Source organism: Triticum aestivum, chromosome 2D (assembly GCF_018294505.1).
Source record: "Triticum aestivum cultivar Chinese Spring chromosome 2D, IWGSC CS RefSeq v2.1, whole genome shotgun sequence".
NCBI lineage: Eukaryota > Viridiplantae > Streptophyta > Magnoliopsida > Poales > Poaceae > Triticum > Triticum aestivum.
In genome coordinates this window covers 387,536,361-387,558,697 of record NC_057799.1, presented here as the reverse complement: position 1 = coordinate 387,558,697, position 22,337 = coordinate 387,536,361, and the positions used below count along the sequence as shown (strand labels likewise).

The 22,337-nt window shown below is 46.6% G+C and overlaps 2 protein-coding genes across 2 annotated transcripts; one reads left to right on the top strand and one right to left on the bottom strand.

Moving 5' to 3' along the window:
- The first annotated feature begins 8,147 nt into the window (after positions 1-8,147).
- Positions 8,148-9,414, top strand: LOC123053328 (acetyltransferase At1g77540). Its single transcript, XM_044476788.1, has 2 exons — positions 8,148-8,532; positions 9,065-9,414. Exons 1-2 carry the CDS (start codon positions 8,230-8,232, stop codon positions 9,152-9,154), a joined length of 393 nt encoding a protein of 130 aa, XP_044332723.1. The 5' UTR covers positions 8,148-8,229; the 3' UTR covers positions 9,155-9,414.
- A 262-nt stretch (positions 9,415-9,676) lies between these two features.
- On the bottom strand, positions 9,677-20,793 carry LOC123053327 (F-box protein 7). The gene is made up of 11 exons (XM_044476787.1): positions 20,591-20,793; positions 19,380-19,466; positions 19,146-19,252; positions 18,412-18,528; positions 18,231-18,327; positions 17,505-17,578; positions 17,300-17,353; positions 17,108-17,212; positions 10,512-10,570; positions 10,194-10,404; positions 9,677-10,059 (listed from the first exon to the last, which is right to left on the bottom strand). The coding sequence occupies exons 1-11, from the start codon at positions 20,601-20,603 to the stop codon at positions 10,000-10,002; spliced, it is 984 nt and encodes a 327-aa protein (XP_044332722.1). The 5' UTR covers positions 20,604-20,793; the 3' UTR covers positions 9,677-9,999.
- Positions 20,794-22,337: the final 1,544 nt, after the last annotated feature.

Below are 22,337 nucleotides of genomic sequence, written 5' to 3'. Positions count from 1 at the left end.
CCTCCCCCTCCACCGCGGATCCGATCTAGCGAAGTTCGGGTCTTCCTCCCTCCGATGTTGTGTCCTCCGTCCTGCTCGACATGGTGGCATGGCCTCAACCTAGTTCGAGTCTTCCTTCCTTCTACTGTTGTGTCCTCCGGCCGGCCCGACATGGTGGTATGGCCTCAACCTGCTCCTCCCCGGCCGCCCCTCGACAACACGCCCTTTTCCTCCCGTGTTGCTGCTGCTGCTTATTGGGCAAAGCCCTTGGGGTGGGCTGGTGCGGCCAGAAGAGCCGAGGTTTTGACCACCTCATATTCACCTCACATATGAATTGCATATGAAGTGTGCCGGACAATCCAAACATTTAGGATGGGTTTGGTGTTTGCATATGAAGGGTGTCGGACAGCCCAAACATTTGAGATGTTGCATATGAAGTGTGTCGGACAACCCAAACATTTAAGATAAGTTTGATGTTGCATATGAAGGATGCCGGACAGCCCAAACATTTGGGATGGGTTTGGTTGGTCCGATTTCCCGGCATTTTTAACTCACGCCAGAAGGGAAGTGGTGGGTCCGGTTGTAGATGCCCATATGACAAATCAAACAACCCAGTAAACCCTACCCAATGATCAGTGCTTTGCGCATCCTGACTGACACCAACTTTAGTTCGATGGATATATACTACGGTCGAGAATGCAATAAGATTATTCACTTTTCAGGTGAGATAGACCCCAATCTCTCACGTCTCCTGTGGCCCTAAGGCCATGGATGGCGCGCGGTGGATCCCATCCCTTGCCGGTGGGAGGGCTCCGTTTTTAGGTGCTTCTTCAAGTTTTGTAAGGGTTTATGTCCTGCTCAAGAGACGAGACGGTGGCGGCTTATTGAAGATGGAATAAGATTTTCCCCACCTAGCCCCCGTCCCAATGGTGTATCTAGCAGTTTCGACGTGTGAAAGTGTCTCCGACGGATCTCGCGAGATTTGATTGGTGGTTGCCTTTGGTGAATCAGCTCGGATCCGGTCTTTGTTCTTCTTTGTTCATGTATCTTCAGGTTGAATCCTTCCGATCTAAAATTATCTTTCATCGACGGCGGTTACTGTTCTGAGGCGTTGGTCCTATGGACCTTAGCACAACGACTTCCCGACTGTCTACTACAACAAGTTGTGCCCGGCTCCGGCGAGAGAGCGGCGATGACGGCGGCGCGCCTTCAGCTCACTTCAGTGCTTGTAATCGTCGCTAGGTGGTCTATGAATCTGGATGTAAATTTTTTTATTTCTGGTGTTCGTTGTACTGCCATGTTTGAAGATGAATAGATCGACAGTTTCCCGCAAAAAAAGAGAGTAGAAATTAAAGGAATTAAGCTGCATCCGAAGAAAAGGCAGCAAAGTAGCAGAACGAGAACATCATACGAGATACACCGACAGTCCGGTTGCATCAGTGAAGACACAAGATAAGGTACAGATAGTTACATATGCCCCTGGATTAACTAACTGTTAGCCTTTCTCGGAGACAGTGGCTCCAGAACAAAGGTAAATTGTTAGAGAAAGCATATGTGCATAGTCAAAGGAGAATAAAACAACATCGGGAAAGCTTTAAGCTTATGCTAAAAGGCTACACAGCTACATCGCACAAATGCTTCTAGCAGGCAGCAAATGTACCACGCCAAGAGCCTCTGTATTTTTGCACCAGAGCTGCTCCTTTCTCTGCAGAAGCTGCACAACCATATATCATGAGGTGAACATCTTACTTGACTAAACTGGATTGAAATGAACCAGCCAACCAATAAGTAGTTTGGTTTGGTCCAAATAAATTAATAAGTAGACAATCGAAAAGTATGCTACATGTTCGACTCAATGGAAAATGGCTTAAGACTTGCTAAACTCAAGACTTCAAGACTCCACAGAATCGTGATACACAACAATATTTTATTTTTCTTAAGACGGCAACTAATCGGGAAGAAGGAAATCTGGAAGATTAGTATAACAACTCCTAACTTGATTAATTTGCTTTGTACGACTATACGTTCCTTCAACCATCTCTGTATAATAAACAGCTGAATGCAACCCCATCCTTCTGCTATATCGATTACCAGAAGATTGAATTCCGGCAGCACGGCCAACATAATTCTGATATCTTCTTTTTTTTTTTAGAAAGAATTCTGATATCTTCCCATGGGCTATACTGTTAGCTATCTACGCACATAATTCTGATATCTTCTCTTCTAAATTCCAGTTCTCAGTTTTTATCTCTAGCGTCTGCTGTTTTGGTCAAGTAGTAGAATAGAACTGAACTGTAAAACCTATCACTCTCATCAAAAGATTCGTCCTCCTCACGGATTACACATACTAGGCACCAGCATGCGCTGTATAGATACAACACGACGCTGCTACCTAGTGTCCAGTTGCTCAAGCAGTTCGCCGTGGGATGCAGGTATGCGACACACTGAAATTTCACCAGGCCAGCAGTGGAATTATGCGCTAAACTGTACCCGGTCTTGGATTTTCTAAGTAAAAACAGAGCACAGTGGCATTTATCTGAAACGGGTCCTAAATTACCACACGCAAGTACATGATTCTACATCGCTCGCAAGAAGGATTAGGAATGAGGAATCGGTGACCAACCAGGAGTACTTGTCGCAGGCGCAGCCGCGGGCGGCGGCGGCGGAGGCGGCTCCTGAGGTTCTGAGACCAGCGGCGCGTACATATAGGAGTCGGACGCGAGGTACTCGGCGATCGCCTTGGCGAGTCCCGGGCCAGCCGCCACCTTGCGCCGCCGCTTCCCTGCCGCCGGCTTCGTCCGGGCGCCGAGCAGATCCTTCTTCTCCATGGATATCGCTCGCTCTAGTTGTTGGGTTTGGGGGGCTCCTTCGTGCAGAGGTTTTGCGGAGTGAGTGGGTTTGGATTTTGGATCGGTGGAGCGAAGCGGTGGGAGAGTAGAGTAGGTGGAGGAAAGGGGGTTTCAACGTGGCGGCTCTGGAGGCTTCCGTGAGCCACCGGGGCGACGCGTGGAGCTGGGGCGGTGCCCTTTGGTCGAGCGTGGTGGACATCTGGACTGGAGCCAAACGGTCGTGTAGAACTTCTGGACACGCCCGCGCTGTTTGGATTGATGTTGCTTGGGTTAGGCCGGTGGTAGTATCACATTAGTGACGCAACATATTATTTTTCTTAAAATTAGTACAGACGCAAATGCTTATACATACGAGCATACACTCATCCTTATAAACGCATACACGCACACCCTATCTCTATGAGTACCTTCGAGAGACTGAGACCGTATATCATCTTGAGATTTATGAAGTCACCATAGGCGCCTCGTCATCGACGGGAACGTCTCCTTCCACTGAAAACGCATCGCCATCACTGTTCCTCTAACTATCCAACCACAGATTGGTTCGCAGTGACACAACATATCAAAAAGTAGAAGAAAATTACAGGAAAATTGTGTACGGAACTTTGTGTAGCATCTCATGAATATAGTATCGACTAAGATTTTTTTAAGTTTTAGTCAATTGAGATTTAGCAATTCTAACCATAAGCTAGTATATGATGCTAGACTAGTATTTTAGATGTGCTTATCTAGAGTAGTACTACCTCTGTCCTGGTTTATTGGTCCCCATCATATTCTGTGCCAAATTTTGACCATAAATTTAACTAACAAAATGTTCATGCATGTCACCAAAAGTTATATCATTGAAAACTATGTTCAAATACAAATCCAGCGATATAATTCTTTTAACATGCATTAACATTTTGTGTTAAATATTACGTTAAAATTTGGTACAAATTTCAAAGTGGACCAATAAATCAGGGCGGAGGTAGTAGTACATTATTTATTATGATACGGTGCTCAATTTTTTTATTTAATTCTATGTCACATTATGAAAATTGTCTAGTTGACATGCATGATACTAGGTATGATATTTTCATCATAGGTAGACTTAGTCTTCTGTTCAAGGGGCTCTTTATTATATTTGGCGATCTTTGCTGAGAGGGAGGTCCCAAAAAGCTTGCCCTATTCATGAGTAAATATTTCATATTAGCCTCATTAGATTTTTGATCTTCCTCTGTATATCCAGACAATAGATAGAAAGATAAACTGGATAATTCTGGAGCTACAAAGATGGTTATTATACTAATTAGCAACACATAAAAACATTCCCCTTAGAGAAGCCATCAACCGTCTGATGAAAAGCACGGATCTCAAAGCACATGAAGTAGCAACGTCATGTTTTTTACGTTCGTTTGTGGGCTTCATCGACGCAAACATGTTGACGAATCTACACCAACCTTATCACTTCACAATCGTTCTCTCCCCCTTCCCCAATTTCCATTTTGTGAGACGAAAGCGGCGAGATGAGAGTGTGAGACCACTCCTCACTTATATCATCGATGGGCTGCACCGAGGGCGGCATGCTAGACGGCGTGTTGGCGGAGTTGGTTTGGGCACGGGGGGTGGCGCACTGGTGTTGCCGCTGTTGATTTCAGCAACGAGGCGGATTGCGTTGACGGGTGCGTGCGGTAGTCGCGGCGGCGAGGCTCCTCACTGCTTTGCTCGCGACGGTGGTGGCGGGCATGGCGGTGAAGCTCGATTTTGGACGAGCTGGACGCGGCGGTTCCCTAGTCGTGGACGAAGAGGATGATGTGGCGCCGTCGGGGGCGGAAGGGCATGCGGAGGCCAAGCGCGTTTTGCGGGTCCACTCTCTCCTTCTCCATCTCCCTCCCCTACCTATCTCTATCCTTCCTCTCCCTCTCTTTCTGCTCATCTTCCCTCTCTCCCTCATTCGGTTAGTCCCGGAGGCCGAGCGCCATGGCCGCATCAGTGAGCTCCTGGACATCGTTGTGGTAGCCTCCTAACATGCTTGTAACGAAAACTTAATTATATTTTTTTTGGCTGAATTGGGATGAGAAAATTGATGCATGTTTGAAGATTTTTTTTGTTAAGAATATATAGCATTTTTGTGTTCATATTGCCTAGCAATTCCTTTAGCCCTCATTTGGTAGTTTCAGTCCTCGGTGATTTGTGGTTATGCATTTGATAGTTTGTTTCAAACTTCATGGCAAAATTGTCACCACCATGCAGGAGAGGCGCATCAGTTTTTATGAACAACTCAAATGAAGAAACATTGTGGTTAGTACTTAGCACTAGGGCACATGGCAATTATAGCAAGATAAATGTAAAGCACGTGACAAAACATGAACCGTATCTACCTAGATGTCAAGATTCACCATCCATAAGCATGCCCGTTTTGTTTATTTTAATGTGTCCCATGGCATTGGCAATTTGTTCAATTTAACAATGTGTCCCATGGCATTTTAGCGTTTGTCCCCATGTCAAAAATATATTGTAGGAACATTTTCGTGGAGAATATAACAATTATACTGTATTCCCTCTGTTTCAGAATATAAGGTGTATCAATTTTCGTGCAAGTCAAATGTGTCTATGTTTGACCATGATTGTAGAACAAAGTATCAATATTTGGGATATAAAATAAATAAAATGTGAAAATTCTTTTCATGATAGATCTAATGATACAAATTTTGTATTATATATGTTAACACTTTTTCTCTAAAAAGTTGATCGAACATGTGCTGCTTTGACTTTTGAAAAACCTAATACATCTTATATTTTGAAACGGAAGGAGTGTATAACATCCAATTCCTTTTTCTTTTTTTAATTCTTAGCATGTTTTTGTAGAATCAATCCCCTAAATTTTGATATGTTCCCATAGAAATAGTTGCCATCTTTTCTGAAAGAAACAAATCCCCTAATGCTACTTTAGTGTGTACATTGTAGTTTTTTTTTCCCAAAATTTACCATATGTTCATTAGAGAACAAGTTCCTAAATTTGTCATGTATTTTTTTATCATAGGTAGCATGAAATTGTTATCTTCCGGACCATGGGAAAATTATTTATAAGACAATGGTAGTTTCATCATATGCAGCACGGAAATTTAATCTACTTCGGACCATGGCATTTTTATCATATGTAGCATGGCATATTTAAAAAGTAGACCCTTGAATTATCATTTGTAGCATGAAATTTTTAAAATTAGACCATGGCATTTATATCGTAGGTAGCATGGCATTTTAAATAGTTAGACCATGTCATTTTATCATTTGTACTATGGCATTTTTTATTTAATTAGACCATGACTTTTTTTATAATTTTTGTAGCATGACTTTTTTTTATTAATTAGACCATGGCATTTTATTAAATAGACCATGACATTTTTAATAATTAGACCATGACATTTTTATCATTTGTAGCATGACATTTTTATTTAATTAGACTGTGGTATTTTTGTATCATTTTGTAGCATGGCATTTTTTATTTAATTAGACCATTGTAGTTTTATCATTTTGTAGACCATGGCATTTTTATTAAATAGACCTCGGCATTTTTGCCATGACCCTTAATTGAAAATGTTCTAGGGACCATGGAAATTTTGTTGTAAATTGTCACGACATTTTTCTAAAATGTTCTAGGAACCACGACATAATTTTAGAGAAACTTTTGTATTTAGTTCTCATGGCAATTGCTTTTTGATTTTTGCTTACTTCACATGGCATTTTAAATAGAGAAACCTTTTGTAATTACTTCATATGTTTTTCCCACAATCATGGCAAATTTAAAGATTGTGCGTTCTTATTTTTTGTAGTCATATGGTATTTTTGCATGTTACCTATAATGGCAAAAATATGTGTATTTTTCTCCTGTTTAAAGTTTTTTCCATGTGTTTTTTCTAAAAAACTAGTTTTTGTGATATGTCATGTCATTTTTATATCCGCATCATGGCATTCATTTTTAAGGCCTGGTATTTTTTTACTCCCACTCGGACTTGGGCTTTTTTCAGTCCATTTATGTTTGGCTTCCATACAAAGAGGGGGGCACGTTGGAAGAATTTCATAGCAAACTAAAAGATACGCCGACTCCTACACTCATGGGCGAACGTCTCGTTCGCGTTGGCGTTCCCCTGTGGGGAATGTCAGCTAGATATTCATGTCCTTATTATTAGATGGTCCCAATAAATAATTATTGGAAGAGATTTATTGAAGATTATGTTGGAGGCATCGTTTAATAATCCTAAAAATTTTGCTCGCATTTGTCAGCTTCTTCCTTCCTTCACGTTAAAGCTTGCTGGAGAACTTGCCGGAGAATCTATCTTAGAGGGAGTCATGGCCCATTATCTATCTTAGGGAGGAGACATGGTCCCATTATCTATCTTAGGGGGTTGGGATACAGGGGATTGCGGGAGTTGTTTTTCAATCCGGCGGGGCTTAAAGTGATGGCTGGGGCGGCGACTAGCACGGCGGTGGGGAGGTAGAGGGGAGGGCGGGCGGCGTTGGGGCAGGCGGTTAGGCCTCGACTGACCGGCGGCTTCGCATGGAAGAAGAAGCCGGAGGTAGAAGATGAACAACGCGCGATTCGTTTTCAACCGTTGGATAAAAGTCTAAAGGTTCTAGTACAAAGTTACTGATTGACTTATATTTGCAGGTACCTGATTTATAGTCGGTCCCGTAATCCAATTATGCACGCACGTGCTGTCACGGACTTAGATTTTGTATGAGGCAATTCCGCTCTTTTTTTGCTTTCTTGGGCTGAGCAAGCCATGTCATACTAATTGACTACTCACAGCCAAACCAACTTATGATCGAATGGTTAGGATAACAATGATATTTTTATCTACCAGAGTTTAAGTATTAGACTTGATATTGATGTTTTTATTTTCTAAATTTATTTCAGGCCTTTTAGCGATGTGCGTTCATTGACAGGAGATTTTTTTCATCGACTATGAAGACGTTTTGACGATTTTATCAATTTTAGACTAGCCATAATGGATAGTAACATAGATTAGTAACATGCATATGTTACTACCTCTATAGTGGGAAGTAACATATGTATGGAACACTTCATTTATTAGGCTATAGACACATCTTATTTTGATATGTGTGATGTTACTCATACTAGTAGTTTATTGCATGTCATATCATCTATTTAACCTAGATATATGTAATGTTATTATCTATATTACTCACGCTATAGATAGTTTTAAAAATAATATACCGGCTCAATCTTTTAGAGTTGCTCGTAAGGACAGTATGTTCGTGTATGTTATAGAAGTGAGTGCGCGTGCGTATGTACTATAAGACTAGAAAAACTGACGCACTCACGGGTCGCAACACCAGAAACAAAAAATACTTGTACAACCAAAAGAAAACAAAAACACGAACACAAAATCTCAGCGCGATGGCAAACGACGAGCGCGGCGCCGGCGAGCGTGGAGCGGCGGAGGACAGCGTCGTGTGGAGGGAGGAGGCGGGGAAGTTCGAGACGCCCGACGGCGAGGCCTTCCTCCGGTACCGCCTCGTCGCCCAGCCGCGCGCCTCCTCCGGCCGCGGCGGCGCGTCCCCGGCGGCGATGAACATGGTGCACACGTACGTGCCCGGGAGCAAGCGCGGGCAGGGGCTCGCCGCGCGCCTGTGCGACGCCGCCTTCGCCCACGCGCGGCGCCACGGCATGCGCGTCATCCCCACCTGCTCCTACATCTCGGTACGGTCACCCCTCTTCCCTTTCCTCTGCCCCCGAAGACCAAATAAGCTCTTGCTCTATCTGCCCCCAAAACAATTGAAGGCTCTATTTGTGGTCTATTTGTGTCTTAGTTTTTTTTTTCTTCTTGTTGCTGTATTATATATTTATGAGAGTTTAGATATGACATCTTAAAAAACATCTAGATGTGAATTAGTCAAACTGAAAATTGAAACGGGGTCGTGATTGATTTCTCGGTAGCGATAAGCAAAATAGAAATCCTGATTATAAGTGTTCTCGCGTAGACTTGCGATTCGAGATTTAGGGGATTTGATCTTTTTCAGGTGAGCATTTTTATCTGGGCCATAACTTCAGCTACAGCTCTGCTCTGTCCACATGAACATTCTATTCGAAGATCTCCATTTTCGAGCTAATTGTCCTTCGGCTCGTCTCAAAACAAGTTGTTGAACTGCTTGGGAGCTGCAATCTGCAATCGTCTCAACATTTTTATTCTTCGGGCTGTTGCTGACCCTGACGCCTGTTCCCTGAACTGCAGGACACGTACCTCCCTCGCAATCCGGCGTGGAACGATCTTGTCTACAAGGCTGACGAGCCCAAACGCAGCAGCACCAGCAGTAGCATGTAGAACAAGTAAATCCTGTGCTCACCTCAAAAGCTGTGGGTGTGCACAACTGCTATGTTAGTGTATCACTGAATAATCAGTTGCCCAATTGATCAACCATGGCGACGCGCCCCTTGTAAGCCCTACGTCGCTGCGACTATTGAGCTTAAGATTCATGGCATTCATGTAAAAGCATCAAGCGGTCGATGTTAGGACATTGATGCTGAACGCAAAACAGGTCTTCGTTTTCATCCGTGTACAAGCATCGGTACACCGGAAACACATATCGGCGGATGCTTTCATGGTTCAGGCCCAAGTTTCATGATATTTTCGACGGACAACCACACACACACACACATATTCGGCAGCGAAATAGTGTTCAGATTCACGGAAATACTGAAACATGTCAAAACTATAAAACAGTCTGCTGTGGTTTTCACATGATATCATTTGCCAGCCACGAGAATTATGCAATACTACAAGGGATACATGTAATTATGCATAACTTTGTAGAGACACCCTGATACCATTTGCCAGACTTGAGAATTGTGGAATACTGCAAATGATACCCATAATTATACATAACTCGGTTGTTACACAAGGGTGCCTCCACCCGTTTCGATATGGTGTTTATTTTCTGGCCCACTTTATACCAGGAACATACATAGCATATACTCGTATAATACAACATGCCTTCAACCCGAAAAGGAAACAAGACAAGTACTGTGTATGTACATATCGTTCCAACATGAACAAGGTACGGAACGAAATAAGCCGGTCCTCTACATCCGCATCATAATATCAGCCTGTGATGAGATTATCGACCATCTCCATTACCAATCATCGTGGTTGCCTTTAGGAGGTGCTGCTCACCCAGGGACAAAGTAATCCATCTTCTCCACCGGCAGGTTTAGCACTGAAGTATCAGCCTGAAAAAAGCAAGTCTTCAGTTAGTTATATTCACTATGCCTGGCATAGAAATTCAGATCACACAAGGTCCAGCTAGCCGCTCCAGTGACAAATGAATAGCATAATCCACTTAGTCATAGATCATATGGCATACCTCCTCAAATGGAACAAACACAAAGGGAGTCAAACCCCTGCTGTGGGAAACAGCAGGCACATCTGGGTCATGCGTCTCGTTCTCCTCCCAGTCCTCAACAAGTTCAAGTATGTTGCCTTTCCAGTTTCCCAGTTCGGTCCCATTCACCCCGGTGGTTAGGATCTTTAAGACATCCAACCTGTTATTTGCGCCAATTGTAGTGCCTCTAACCCTGCGGAATGTTAGTGCAAAATTAGGTAAGGCGGTCAGTACCAACACCAATAAAGAAATTCAAGTCAAAATACCTAAAGACCCATAGAGAAATTCAAGTCAAAATACCTAAGGCGCATCCTAACAAGTGTGTACCGATGCCCAGGATATAGGAGTGCCATTTCTATCTGCATGCAAGAAAGAGAAGCTAATGTTAGCAAGTGATGGTGCCATGTGGGGCCAGCCCTATAGGCGTAAGGGACCTGCACGGGCCGGCCCTGCACCTGCCTAAAGATATGTCCTAGTTTAATTACAGTCTTTTTAGATTAGGAGTCTGGGTATTAGTTGGAAAGGTTTAGTCCCGAAGAAGGTTACCCTGCCAACACCCAATTGTAATAGGAGTCTTAGTCTGGTCTTGTAATTAGGCTATACATAGCCAGCCCTTGGATCAATAAACGCAAGCAGAATATCCTACAACCTCTCCTCCCTTGCTCCTGCGCCACGGCGCCCCTCCTCACCCCCTTCTCCAACCATAGGCAAGCGAGGGCCTCGCCCTCGTCCTCCTACCAACCACGACTACAACCTGCGCGGCAATCAGCCGGGCCGTGACAACTTGGTATCAGCTTCCTCCTTGATCCCAGCGGCCATGTCTCCGCCACCGCCGCCGGCGCCTCTACCGCAAACCCTAGCAGACCTCGCGACCAAACAGCACGAGGATCATGAGGCCGTGGTCGCCACTTTGAACAGCCTCTCGGAGGAGAACCACACTGCTCGGACAGAGCGCGCCGAGGACCGCGCCACCCTCGTCCATCGCCGCGACACTCAAAACCCTCCAGGACCAGCTGGCGGACACGTCACAGCAGCAGCGCGCGCAGAACCTGGCCCTCCTTCGGCTGGAAGGCAAGGGCACGCCTCAATTGGGTGGTACCGGGTTCCTGCGGCCCCCAGATGCGCCATGCCGCCATCCCACACCGGGGCCCCGGCCGATCCAGGGGATAGGGCTCCGCGCCTCTACAAGATTGATTTTCCCCTCTTTGACGGGGCCAGCGATCCACGGCCGTGGCTGACACGTTGCAATCTCTTCTTCCTCGGGCAGAGTCGGATAAGACTTGGCTCGCCTCATACCACCTCACCGATGTCGCCGCATTATGGTATGGCCACCTCGAGACTAAGCTGGGCCAGCGGCCGTCCTGGACCGAGTTTCAAAAACTGATCGCCAACCACTTCGGACCGCCGACCCGCGCCAACCCCTTTGGCGAGCTGATCTCCACCCGCCGCTCCGGCACCTTGGCAGAATACTCCAAGCGCTTTCTAGAGAATCTCTCTCGGGTGCGCCCCATTGCTGACGACGATGAGCGGGATATCTTCACCAACAACTTGGGCGAGCCTATGAAAACTCAGGTCGAGATGCTGAAACCGGCGACTTTGGACGCAGCAATGGACTTAGCAATCTCCTTTGAGCACCTCAATACTGTCACCAGCACCGCGACCACTCCGGGCCGGCCCAACCGTCCACTCCGCCCCATGGCTGCACCTACTTCGGCCTTGCCGGACTCCTCCAACTCCACGCCCGCGCTCATCTTTAAGCGACTCACGCCCGCCGAGATGGATGAACGGCGCGCTAAGGGTCTCTGCTTCAATTGTGACGAGAAGTTCGCGCGGGGCCATCGCTGCTGAAAGTGCAAGTATCACTTAGATTATATTTTGGTGTGATGACAATGTGGTTAGTGGAACTAATGTTGGTTGCTAAAGTTTATCTCAGGACGTTGGTTCCAAGGTGTCCATTGATGGAGGTGTGCGACCCCCCAGTCCAAAAAGATCAAAGGCGTGGTTACCGGCGACTCGAAGGTTTTTCGTTTTGGTTCGATTTGAGTCGTAGGTGAAACCGCACTATCAAGAGGGGTCTTTGTGGAATTGGTGTCGTGTGGGAATGCCTCCAAGACAGATACACCAGCCCTCCTACACCTCCTCAGATATTCCACTTCTTGTGTGCTTTGCCGTGGTGTCCTGTGATGGTTCATTAGAAATCTTCTGGACACCCCGTGTGCACGGGGTCTCTGACCCCGTGTGCACGGGGTAGTCAGAATATTTCTGGACACCCCGTGCGCACGGGGCTGACTTGGCCCGTGCGCACGGGGTACCTCGAAACTCACTGGACACCCCGTGCGCACGGGGCTGACTTGGCCCGTGCGCACGGGGTCCAACGGGCAGAAATCCCCTCCCGGCCAAGAACACTATATAAGCCCCCTTCTTCCTCCTCCATCCTTTAACCCTAATGTCTTGTTGAGCTCCTCCATTGCTACACCCCATTTTGCTCACTACTCTCAATCCCTCCACCCAATCTTGTTGAAACTTTGGGGATTGGGAGAGCAAGACCCGATCTACACTTTGACCAAACCAAATCGCATTCCCCGCAACATTCATCCACCATGACTTGTTACTCTTGGAGCTTGGGCTCCTAGGCGGTTAGAGGTTCCTCCGGAAGCTTCCTTGCTTGTGGTGTGCTCCAGAGAAGTTTGTAAAGGTGTGGTGGTCGCCTTCAAGACCAACCCCGAGTGATTCGAGGCTCATCCGTTGGGGGTGACTCGAAGGAGATTACGGTGAGCCTTCGGTGGCGTTCCGCAAGCTTTGGCTCCGGCACCGCTCCAAACGGAGAGTAGCTCTTCCCCAAGGAAGAGTGAACTTCGGGATAAAATCCGCGTCCTCGTCTCACTTGTGGTTAATCCTTTCCCGCACTTTACTTAGCCTTGTATGCTTGTTGGCTTGCTAATTAGTTTGTTGCCTAGCATATTTAGCTTAGAGCTTGCTTGTCATATAGGTTGTGTTCACCTAGTTGCATATCTAGTGAACCCTTTTTATCCGCTAAGCCTTAAAATTGACAAGAAAGAGTAAAATTTGTAGTCTCCTATTCACCCCCCCCCCCCCTCTAGTCGACCGTATCGATCCTTTCAGCTGCAAACGGCTGTTCTATATTCAATCCGCCGACGCCGAAGAGGAGCAGTTTGAGGATTTCCAGGAAGCACAAATCTCACTCTTGGCTGTTACCGGAATTCCCACCAGCGACACAATGCAGGTCACTCTTCGCATCGGGGACCGTGACTTGGTCGCCTTGCTTGATTCAGGCAGCACTCATAACTTCATCCACGAAGAGTTGGCCACCATCGTCGGGCTGCCTTTCTCCTCCAATCATCGTTTGGGAGTCACGGTCGCTAATGGCGATAAGGTGACCTGTCAAAGACTCCTTCAGCAGGCTGCGATCACCATTGACAAGGAGCGTTTCGTTGTTGATCTGCATGCCATTCCATTGGGCGGGTTCGACATTGTCCTCGGTACACGATTCCTCAAAACTCTTGGGCCAATTCTCTAGGATTTCACCACGCAGTGGATGTCGTTTTGGCACTCGGATCACCGTGTGGAGTGGTCGGGCCTCGGCTCCCTCGGACGTCCTGCCCACCTACACGCGTGCGAAGGCAAGGAACTTCTGGACAGCCTGCTGGCCACTTTCACCGATGTTTTCGCCGACCCACAGGGCCTGCCGCCGCAGCGCGCACATGACCATCATATTCATCTTATTCCTGGGACACCGCCGGTTGCTGTCCGTCCCTACCGCTACCCAACGATTCAAAAAGATGAACTAGAGCGCCAATGTTCAGAGATGCTAGCTCGCGGTCTGATCCGTCCTAGTTCTTCTGCATTTTCATCCCCCGTTCTACTCGTCAGAAAGGCCGACGAGACTTGGCGTTTCTGTATCGACTACCGTGGTCTCAACCTTGTCACCATCAAGGGCAAGTTTCCAATTCCTGTTGTCGATGAACTTCTGGATGAACTCAAGGGCGCCCGCTTTTTCACCAAACTGGATCTCCGGTCGGGTTACCACCAGATTCGGATGGCCCCTGAGGATATCCACAAGACGGCCTTCCGCACACATGAGGGCCTCTTTGAGTTTGTAGTGATGGCCTTTGGTTTGACAAATGCCCCAGCGACGTTCCAAGCACTCATGAACGACGTCCTCCGTCCCTACCTTCGTCGGTTTGTGCTTGTGTTCTTCGATGATATCTTGATCTACAGCTCGTCCTGGTCAGATCACCTACGTCATGTCAAGCTCGTTTTGGAGGCTATGCGCACACATCAACTGTTTCTCAAGCGCTCCAAGTGTTCCTTTGGGGAGGAAACCATGGCTTATCTGGGACACATCATCTCCGCTGCAGGAGTTGCCATGGACAGCGACAAGGTTCTTGCCGTGGTAGACTGGCCGGTTCCGCGCACCATCCGTGTTGTGCGTGGTTTCTTAGGACTGGCAGGATACTACCGCAAGTTCATCCGGGATTTTGGCACCATTGCAGCTCCCCTCACGGCACTCCTCAAGAAAGACGGATTTCTTTGGACGCCTGCAGCGACTATTGCCTTTGAAGCCCTCAAGAAAGCTCTTACCACAGCCCTGTGCTTCAGCTGCCGGATTTTGCTGTTTCATTCATTGTGGAGTGTGATGCATCTGGATCTGGTTTCGGGGCAGTCCTGCATCAAGGTGGCGGCCCCATTGCCTATTTCAGCAAAACCATCGCTCCGCGTCATGCTTCTCTCGCCGCTTATGAGCAGGAGCTCATTGGTCTGGTGCACGCCGTGCGCCACTGGCGGCCCTATCTTTGGGGACGTGCGTTCGTCGTCAAAACTGACCACTACAGCCTAAAGTTTTTGCTGGACCAACGCCTCGCTACCATTCCACAACATCATTGGGTGGGCAAACTGTTGGGGTTCGACTTCACGGTGGAATATAAACCAGGTCGCCAAAACATCGTCGCCGATGCTCTTTCTCGCCGTGATGCTCCTGCCGGCCAGGCACTCGCCATATCCGGGCCTTCTTTTGATCTGTTTGAAGCTCTCCGTCAGGCTGCACACACGGACCCGGCGCTTGTCACTTTCCGGGAACAACTAGAATCTGGTGAGTTAGGACAGCCTTGGCCTCTTGTTGATGGTGTTGTTACCTTCCAACAGCGGGCTTATGTACCACCCGCGTCGCCGCTGCTCGGGGAGGTCCTGGCTGCAGCCCATGATGCGGGCCATGAAGGTATCCAGAAGTCACTTCATCGTCTTCGCCGGGATTTCCATCTGCCGCAAGCAAGGGCCGCACTTCAGCAGTATATTCATGCTTGTCAGGTTTGTCAACGCAACAAGACGGAGCAGCTTCATCCAGCCGGCTTATTGCAGCCCTTGACAGTGCCCTCTCGTGTCTGGGAAGACATATCCATGGATTTCATTGAGGCACTTCCGAAGGTGGGCGGCAAAAGTGTGATACTGACCGTTGTGGACCGTTTCTCCAAGTATGCGCATTTCATCCCCTTGGCGCATCCGTACACTGCGGAGTCTGTTGCTAAAGCCTTCTTCTCCAACATTGTCCGACTTCATGGGTTTCCCACATCCATCGTTTCGGACAGGGATGTGGTTTTCACTTCGGGCTTTTGGAAGGCTCTGTTTGCCGCCGCGGGGACACGCTTGCACATGAGTTCGGCCTTCCATCCGCAGTCTGATGGGCAATCTGAGGCTGTCAATCGCGTCATCACCATGTACCTCCGTTGCATAACTGGGGATCGCCCACGGCAGTGGCTCCAATGGTTGCCTTGGGCAGAGTACTGCTACAACACTTCGTACCACTCAGCGTTGAAGGACACGCCTTTCAGGGTGGTTTATGGACGGGATCCCCCCTCATTCCGGGACTATACGCCGGGCGAGATTCGCAATCAGGCGGTGGAACGGCAGATCGTCGACCGCGATCAGTTCTTACACGACATCCGTGAGCGTCTCCTTCAGGCAGCACAACAGTACAAGCATTACTATGATGATAAGCATCGGGCCCTTTCTTTTGATGTTGGAGAGTGGGTTTGGCTCCGTCTTCAGCACCGGCCGGCGGCATTCCTTGGAGTAGGCGCCAAAGGGAAATTGGCTCCCAAATATTATGGGCCTTTCAAAGTCCTCGCTAAAATCGATACGGTTGCTTACCGTTTGGAGCTGCCCCCACGCGCCCGCATTCACAATGTTTTCCATGTCAGGGTCCTGAAGTACCATGGCCCACCGCCGGAAGTTCCGCCGATGCTTCCACCTCTGTTTCAGGGTCGAGTACATCCAACCCCTGTCCAAGCATTGCGTGCTCGTATTGCCCGCGGTATCCAACAGGTGCTCATTCACTGGGAGGGCCAGCCGGCGTCTGCTGCTTCATGGGAAGATGTTACAACCTTCCGCGAACGTTATCCAAGCTTCCAGCTCGAGGACGAGCTGTTTCAGAATGGAGGGGGAGATGTCATGTGGGGCCAGCCCTATAGGCGTAAGGGACCTGCACGGGCCGGCCCTGCACCTGCCTAAAGATATGTCCTAGTTTAATTACAGTCTTTTTAGATTAGGAGTCTGGGTATTAGTTGGAAAGGTTTAGTCCCGAAGAAGGTTACCCTGCCAACACCCAATTGTAATAGGAGTCTTAGTCTGGTCTTGTAATTAGGCTATATATAGCCAGCCCTTGGATCAATAAACGCAAGCAGAATATCCTACAACCTCTCCTCCCTTGCTCCTGCGCCACAGCGCCCCTCCTCACCCCCTTCTCCAACCATAGGCAAGCGAGGGCCTCGCCCTCGTCCTCCTACCAACCACGACTACAACCTGCGCGGCAATCAGCCGGGCCGTGACAGATGGACACTGGACAGTGCCCAAGAATGGATAGACAGTCCTCAATTTTTCACCTGGCCATCCCCTGACAGTGTATAGTCACCTTTAAACACACTATCGCCTTTTGATGCTCGGAGATGCATGCACTTGACAACATCTTTAACTTTCTGTGGGGAAATCTGCTCATTGCAGGAAAGCAGAAAATCAAATGATGTTTCACAAACAATAATCATATTGTTCACCAAAAAAAAGGTTCAAATAGGAACCTTGTACAGGAACTTCCCGGTTGGAAAAAATCTCAAGTAACGGTAGTAGCAAACCTGAAGTCAAAAGAAAAATATTAGTAATGAAACTAACTTGGAAACGATAGGAAAAATCAATAATATAACCTAATGAACAGAGTATGTAGAGGCAAAATGTCTTAAAATAGACAATAATTCCTTGAGACATAAACAGAGAGTAACACCATACCACATTGACAGTTTTCTTGAACTGCCATTCTGTAATTCCAGTATGAATATATGTGTTTCTACTAACATAAAGACCTGGAGAAGCAGCAAGTATCAAACATCAATGCAAAGATAACACAGCCAGAATAACAAATGCTCTAGCAAACACATAAATAACAAGACATTAAGGAAATTGAAGCAACGCCTTTCAGCTGGTCTTTGGTGAAGTATTTACCAGGAAACTGCAACCATCTATACAATAGGATAAGTTCATAGTGAAATCAACACTAACACATAATAACCTAAATGATGAAGAAGAGTGGGACCACTGACCACTATCAGCAACCTAATATACCTTTAATAGCATGCTCACTAGAGGCCATACTAACATATCTATGTTGCACTAGAAATATGTCATTAAGCCCCACAGCTCAAGTGTGTAAAGAAAAAAAGAGTTAGATATAGTGCTCTGAATCTAAATAGCACTTTATAAAAATTTCCTATTTATTGCACAATAACTGACACAGAAATATCTGGAAAGAACTTCCACGAATCCTACTTGGTTTTCATGGTGACTAAGTTACTGAAATAAGAAATAATTGGAATTTCCTAGGCCACATCTGGTCAGGTTGAACAGATTAAAAAACAACGAAATTAACCTTCAAAGCAATTTTCCTGTTCAAATCAATGTGATTTTACAATGCACCATATCATATAATCGAATGCAGAACTGCTACTTGATATTTACCATCAATTCGGATTCTTGGTCTCTGCACCCACATTTTCCTCCAGGAAGAATCATATAATGACTGCACCATCCTGAAGTTTGCCTCTATTCCATTCCTCTTTATATAAAAATAAAAAAGTCAGGTGTTTGAGAAACACGACGAGTGTGAACACTAAATACTAAAATATATATGCATAGTAACCTGCCAAGTTTTCAGGCAAGCATTCCGCCACAAAGTAGGATTGCGTGTAGTATATTTCCACTTGCGGCAGACACAAGCAGCCCTCCCTAAAGTATATGGGCTCATTCTCCCAAAGATCTGTTGAGAATATTGCCACAAAATAGTTAAGCAAAGCATTATGACATTGATTACTATAATCTTGCCACAAAGCTCATAAGCGAAGCAATATGGATTAACTACTGTGATCTAATATTATAAAAAAAATCTCGCACTGATGTCATGATAGAATGAGGCACCAAGTGATATTAAATTGTGTTCATGCCAATATGTTGTGATATGCTGACTTGTAAAGTAATATTCACTCAAGAGAAAAGACAATACAGGTACTTTTTCGATGCCGAGGATATGCTTACCTTTCTTTCGTACTTATTTCGAAAATTGACATGGCCTTGAATAAAATCATTTGACTGGTACTTTTTCTAAATATATCTTAGCAAAAAGAAAAACAATACAGGTACTTTTGATGGCAAATCCATTTATATCATTACCATGTTACAAATCTAACAGTTATGCTTATCTTAGGGGTCTGAATTTCAAAAGCTCGACCGCACACATTTTCAAACAATACCTATTTGAGAACAGGTGCGGTACACAACTAAAACCCAGTTAATGATTTAGCAATTAAACTGCATGCATCAAAATTCAAAAGGATGGTAAATGGTGTCAATTAGCAAATACAAATAGGTAATCATCACCTCGATAAGCAGTTCATCAGGTAAGCACTGGTGAATGAGTGCCAGATCCGGCGTACTGGTCAAACTGTTGAACGGTGACACTGGTGGAACTCTTATTCCATATAGTTCTGTGAACAAAATCAACAGCAGAACACACAAAGCTCGTAAATCTTCCATTATGCTAAAGCTAATGGCCATGTCATTGACCAATGCAAATGAGAGTAGGGCCAAGCAACCACTTAATGTTGTACTTACTCAACCATGGTCTATCTGTTGAAATATATCCCGTGCTTCTTAGATGATCAAATGAGTTAAACTCTGGGCGAATATCAATGGAGATATCTGCATGAGAAGACAGAGATGTATCACATAACATTTCCAAAGTGATGACTTATCCAAAATTCTGCAACAAAAATAAAGAGGCCTGAAAGTATGATAGTTTCTGCATGCAAACAAACATTCTCGGTTACAATTGGACTAGCAGCAGGAAATGAATTTTTGGTCTAGCTCAGCAGCCTCTGCTTAAAATTCTGAATATTAATCAACAATCGCCTCTTTATTGCCCTTGGTGGATGTACTTCTAGGTTCTAACAGAAGTTATACCGATGTTGTATCGCTATGCTTTGTTGAGTGCCCATTTGGATTCTAGCCATTAGTAGAGGCAGTCCATCTGCCTTGACCAAAATTGCTTCCAAGTTTCTGCTTAGGTAGTGTCTGGATTAAGATAGAGAATGTAAATATGATGGTTGATGGGAGTGGGAGTACAGGCCATTTGGTGGCATAACCGCATAACTGATGATCATCTAATTAGTCTGGTTCAACAAAGGAATGCTTTTCTAGACCGTTAAACCGTTTATTGGACTACTCCGAGTGGTTGAGATGTGATACAACATCTGGCATAAAATGGGACAAATCAATCAATGATAGCCCTAACGAAACTAGTAGCAAATTTACCAAATGGATGTAAGCAAAACTCAAGCGGTATATATAAAATAAGACACAGAAATCCAATATGAAGAGAAACCGAAAAGAAACCTCCAACCATTAGACACACAAGATCAACAGCACGGAAACCCAATCCGCCAACCTAAGCTACCCTAAACAAATTTGTCGGGTGCACGCCCAGCTCGGCAGGTTAGGTGCCTAGGAGCAACAGCTCTTCACAGATGCCACAAAGCCGAATCTAATGGTGGATTGGCTAGGGCACTGGGGTGAGAGGGGAGAGGCGGATTCGCTCGGACAGAGGAGGAGAGGGGCTGAGCGAGGGCCTCTTCCTCGCCGCGAGGCGCCGGCGCTCGTGATTGCGGCAGCCTCCCGCGCCCGGAGGAGGGAGAATCCGACACGTCGTGCTGAACAACGAATACGGCTGCTGATCCCTTTCGAAAACGAACGAGGTAGAGTAACAAAAATCCCCAAAAACTATCCGCGCGAGTCCATGAATTCGAAGGGAATGAGGGAATGAATACCTGGGGAAGCCATGGGGAGCCAAAAATTCGGAGGAATCGGAGCGGTGAATGGTATTGGCGGGCGCGTGGGCGTTCGAGAGGGGACGACGAACAGAGGGGAGGCTCGCGGCCACCGGGGAGACAGGCCGTGTCTCTCTTCTCCTGCTGCATTATTTACAGCCACAGAAATTTGTTTCTCAGAACTGTAATCACGTGGTGCACCCGGTCAGTTCCATCCTTTTTTTGCAAGATGACGTGTTATACAGCTTACCCGATCTATTTTGGACCTCCTTTTTTTTACGAAAAGGACCTCCAAACTATATTAAACCAAGCCAGTGGTGCAAAGCACCCCCACACGAAAGAAAATTAGCCGACCAACCACACATCCAACACCGGATGAGGGCGCGCCGCTACTGTCGTTGCTGCCACTCCCACACAGGGGCGACGCGATCTTGAAACCTCTGACGGATTGAAACACAGACGGGAAGTCACCAACCTCGGTCGAAGACCATCACACTGAAAGAAGGAAGAACGGCCATCGGTTGACCACGCCGGCAAAAACATAGTTCAGAGATCCACAAACAGCACCCGAAGATGCAAAGAAACGCGCCGTCCGAATCCACCAGGGCACTGCCACATCACCCCCAACTCCCCATGGCAAGGTCAGGAACCATCTTACCACGACGAAAAAAGAAGCAGGGGACTAAATTTCCCACATCCAGCCATCACCTCCGTCATGAAGACTGCACCGGGAGAACCAAGCCTCACTAGATTGACCAATCCAGGAGGAAACCACGCTGGAAGCTCGCCGACTCTGCCACATAGGACTTCCTGGGATGGGATCGAACTCCAACACCCTTATTCCACCGCGGTGCCGGCACCACCGCCTCACTAGTGCCGCCGGAGATCGCTCCCCTACTATCTACATGTGTTAGGCACGGATCCAGCCCCCTCCCCCACCACCACCACCACCACTCTTCGACCGCAACCGGAAAGGAACACTACTAGGGAAAACCCTAGTAGTAGCGCGGGTTTAATGCCTACTAGTAGCGCGGGGCACCGCGCTACTAGTAAGGCGCTACACCTACTCATTAGCAGTACACACGCTACTGCTAATACATATAGCCGTAACGTGTGTTGCCTCCGGCGCTACTTCTAATATGACTAGTAGTAGCGTGTTTGCTGTCCAGCTCTTGATACGTCTCCAACGTATCTATAATTTTTGATTGTTCCATGCTATTATATATTCTGTTTTGGATGTTTAATGGGCTTGGTTATACACTTTTATATTATTTTTGGGACTAACCTATTAACCGGAGGCTCAACCCAAATTGATTTTTTTGCCTATTTCAGTGTTTCGAAGGAAAGGAATATCAAACGGAGTCCAAACGGAATGAAACCTTCGGGAACGTGATTTTCTGAACAAATATGATCCAGAGGACTTTGAGTGGACGTCAAGCAACCAACAAGGAAGCCACGAGGCAGGGGGCACGCCTACCCCCCTGGGCGCGCCCTCCACCCTCGTGGGCCCCTCGTGGCTCCACCGACCTACTTCTTTCTCCTATATATACCTACGTACCCCCAAACCATCGGGGAGCACGACGAAAACCTAATTTCACCGCCGCAACCTTCTGTACCCGTGAGATCCCATCTCGGGGCCTTTTCCGACGCTCCGCCGGAGGGGGCATTGATCACGGAGGGCTTCTACATCAACACCATAGCCTCTCCGATGATGTGTAAGTAGTTTACCTCAGACCTTCGGGTCCAT

Coding starts and splice junctions, on each gene's coding strand:
- LOC123053328 (XM_044476788.1), top strand. CDS start 8,230: ATGGCAAACGACGAGCGCGGCGCCGGCGAGCGTGGAGCGGCGGAGGAC. Junction 8,533..9,064: donor CCACCTGCTCCTACATCTCG/GTACGGTCACCC, acceptor CCTGAACTGCAG/GACACGTACCTCCCTCGCAA.
- LOC123053327 (XM_044476787.1), bottom strand. Junction 18,529..19,145: donor CTGATGAACTGCTTATCGAG/GTGATGATTACC, acceptor TATTCTCAACAG/ATCTTTGGGAGAATGAGCCC. Junction 10,405..10,511: donor CTTGTTAGGATGCGCCTTAG/GTATTTTGACTT, acceptor AACATTCCGCAG/GGTTAGAGGCACTACAATTG.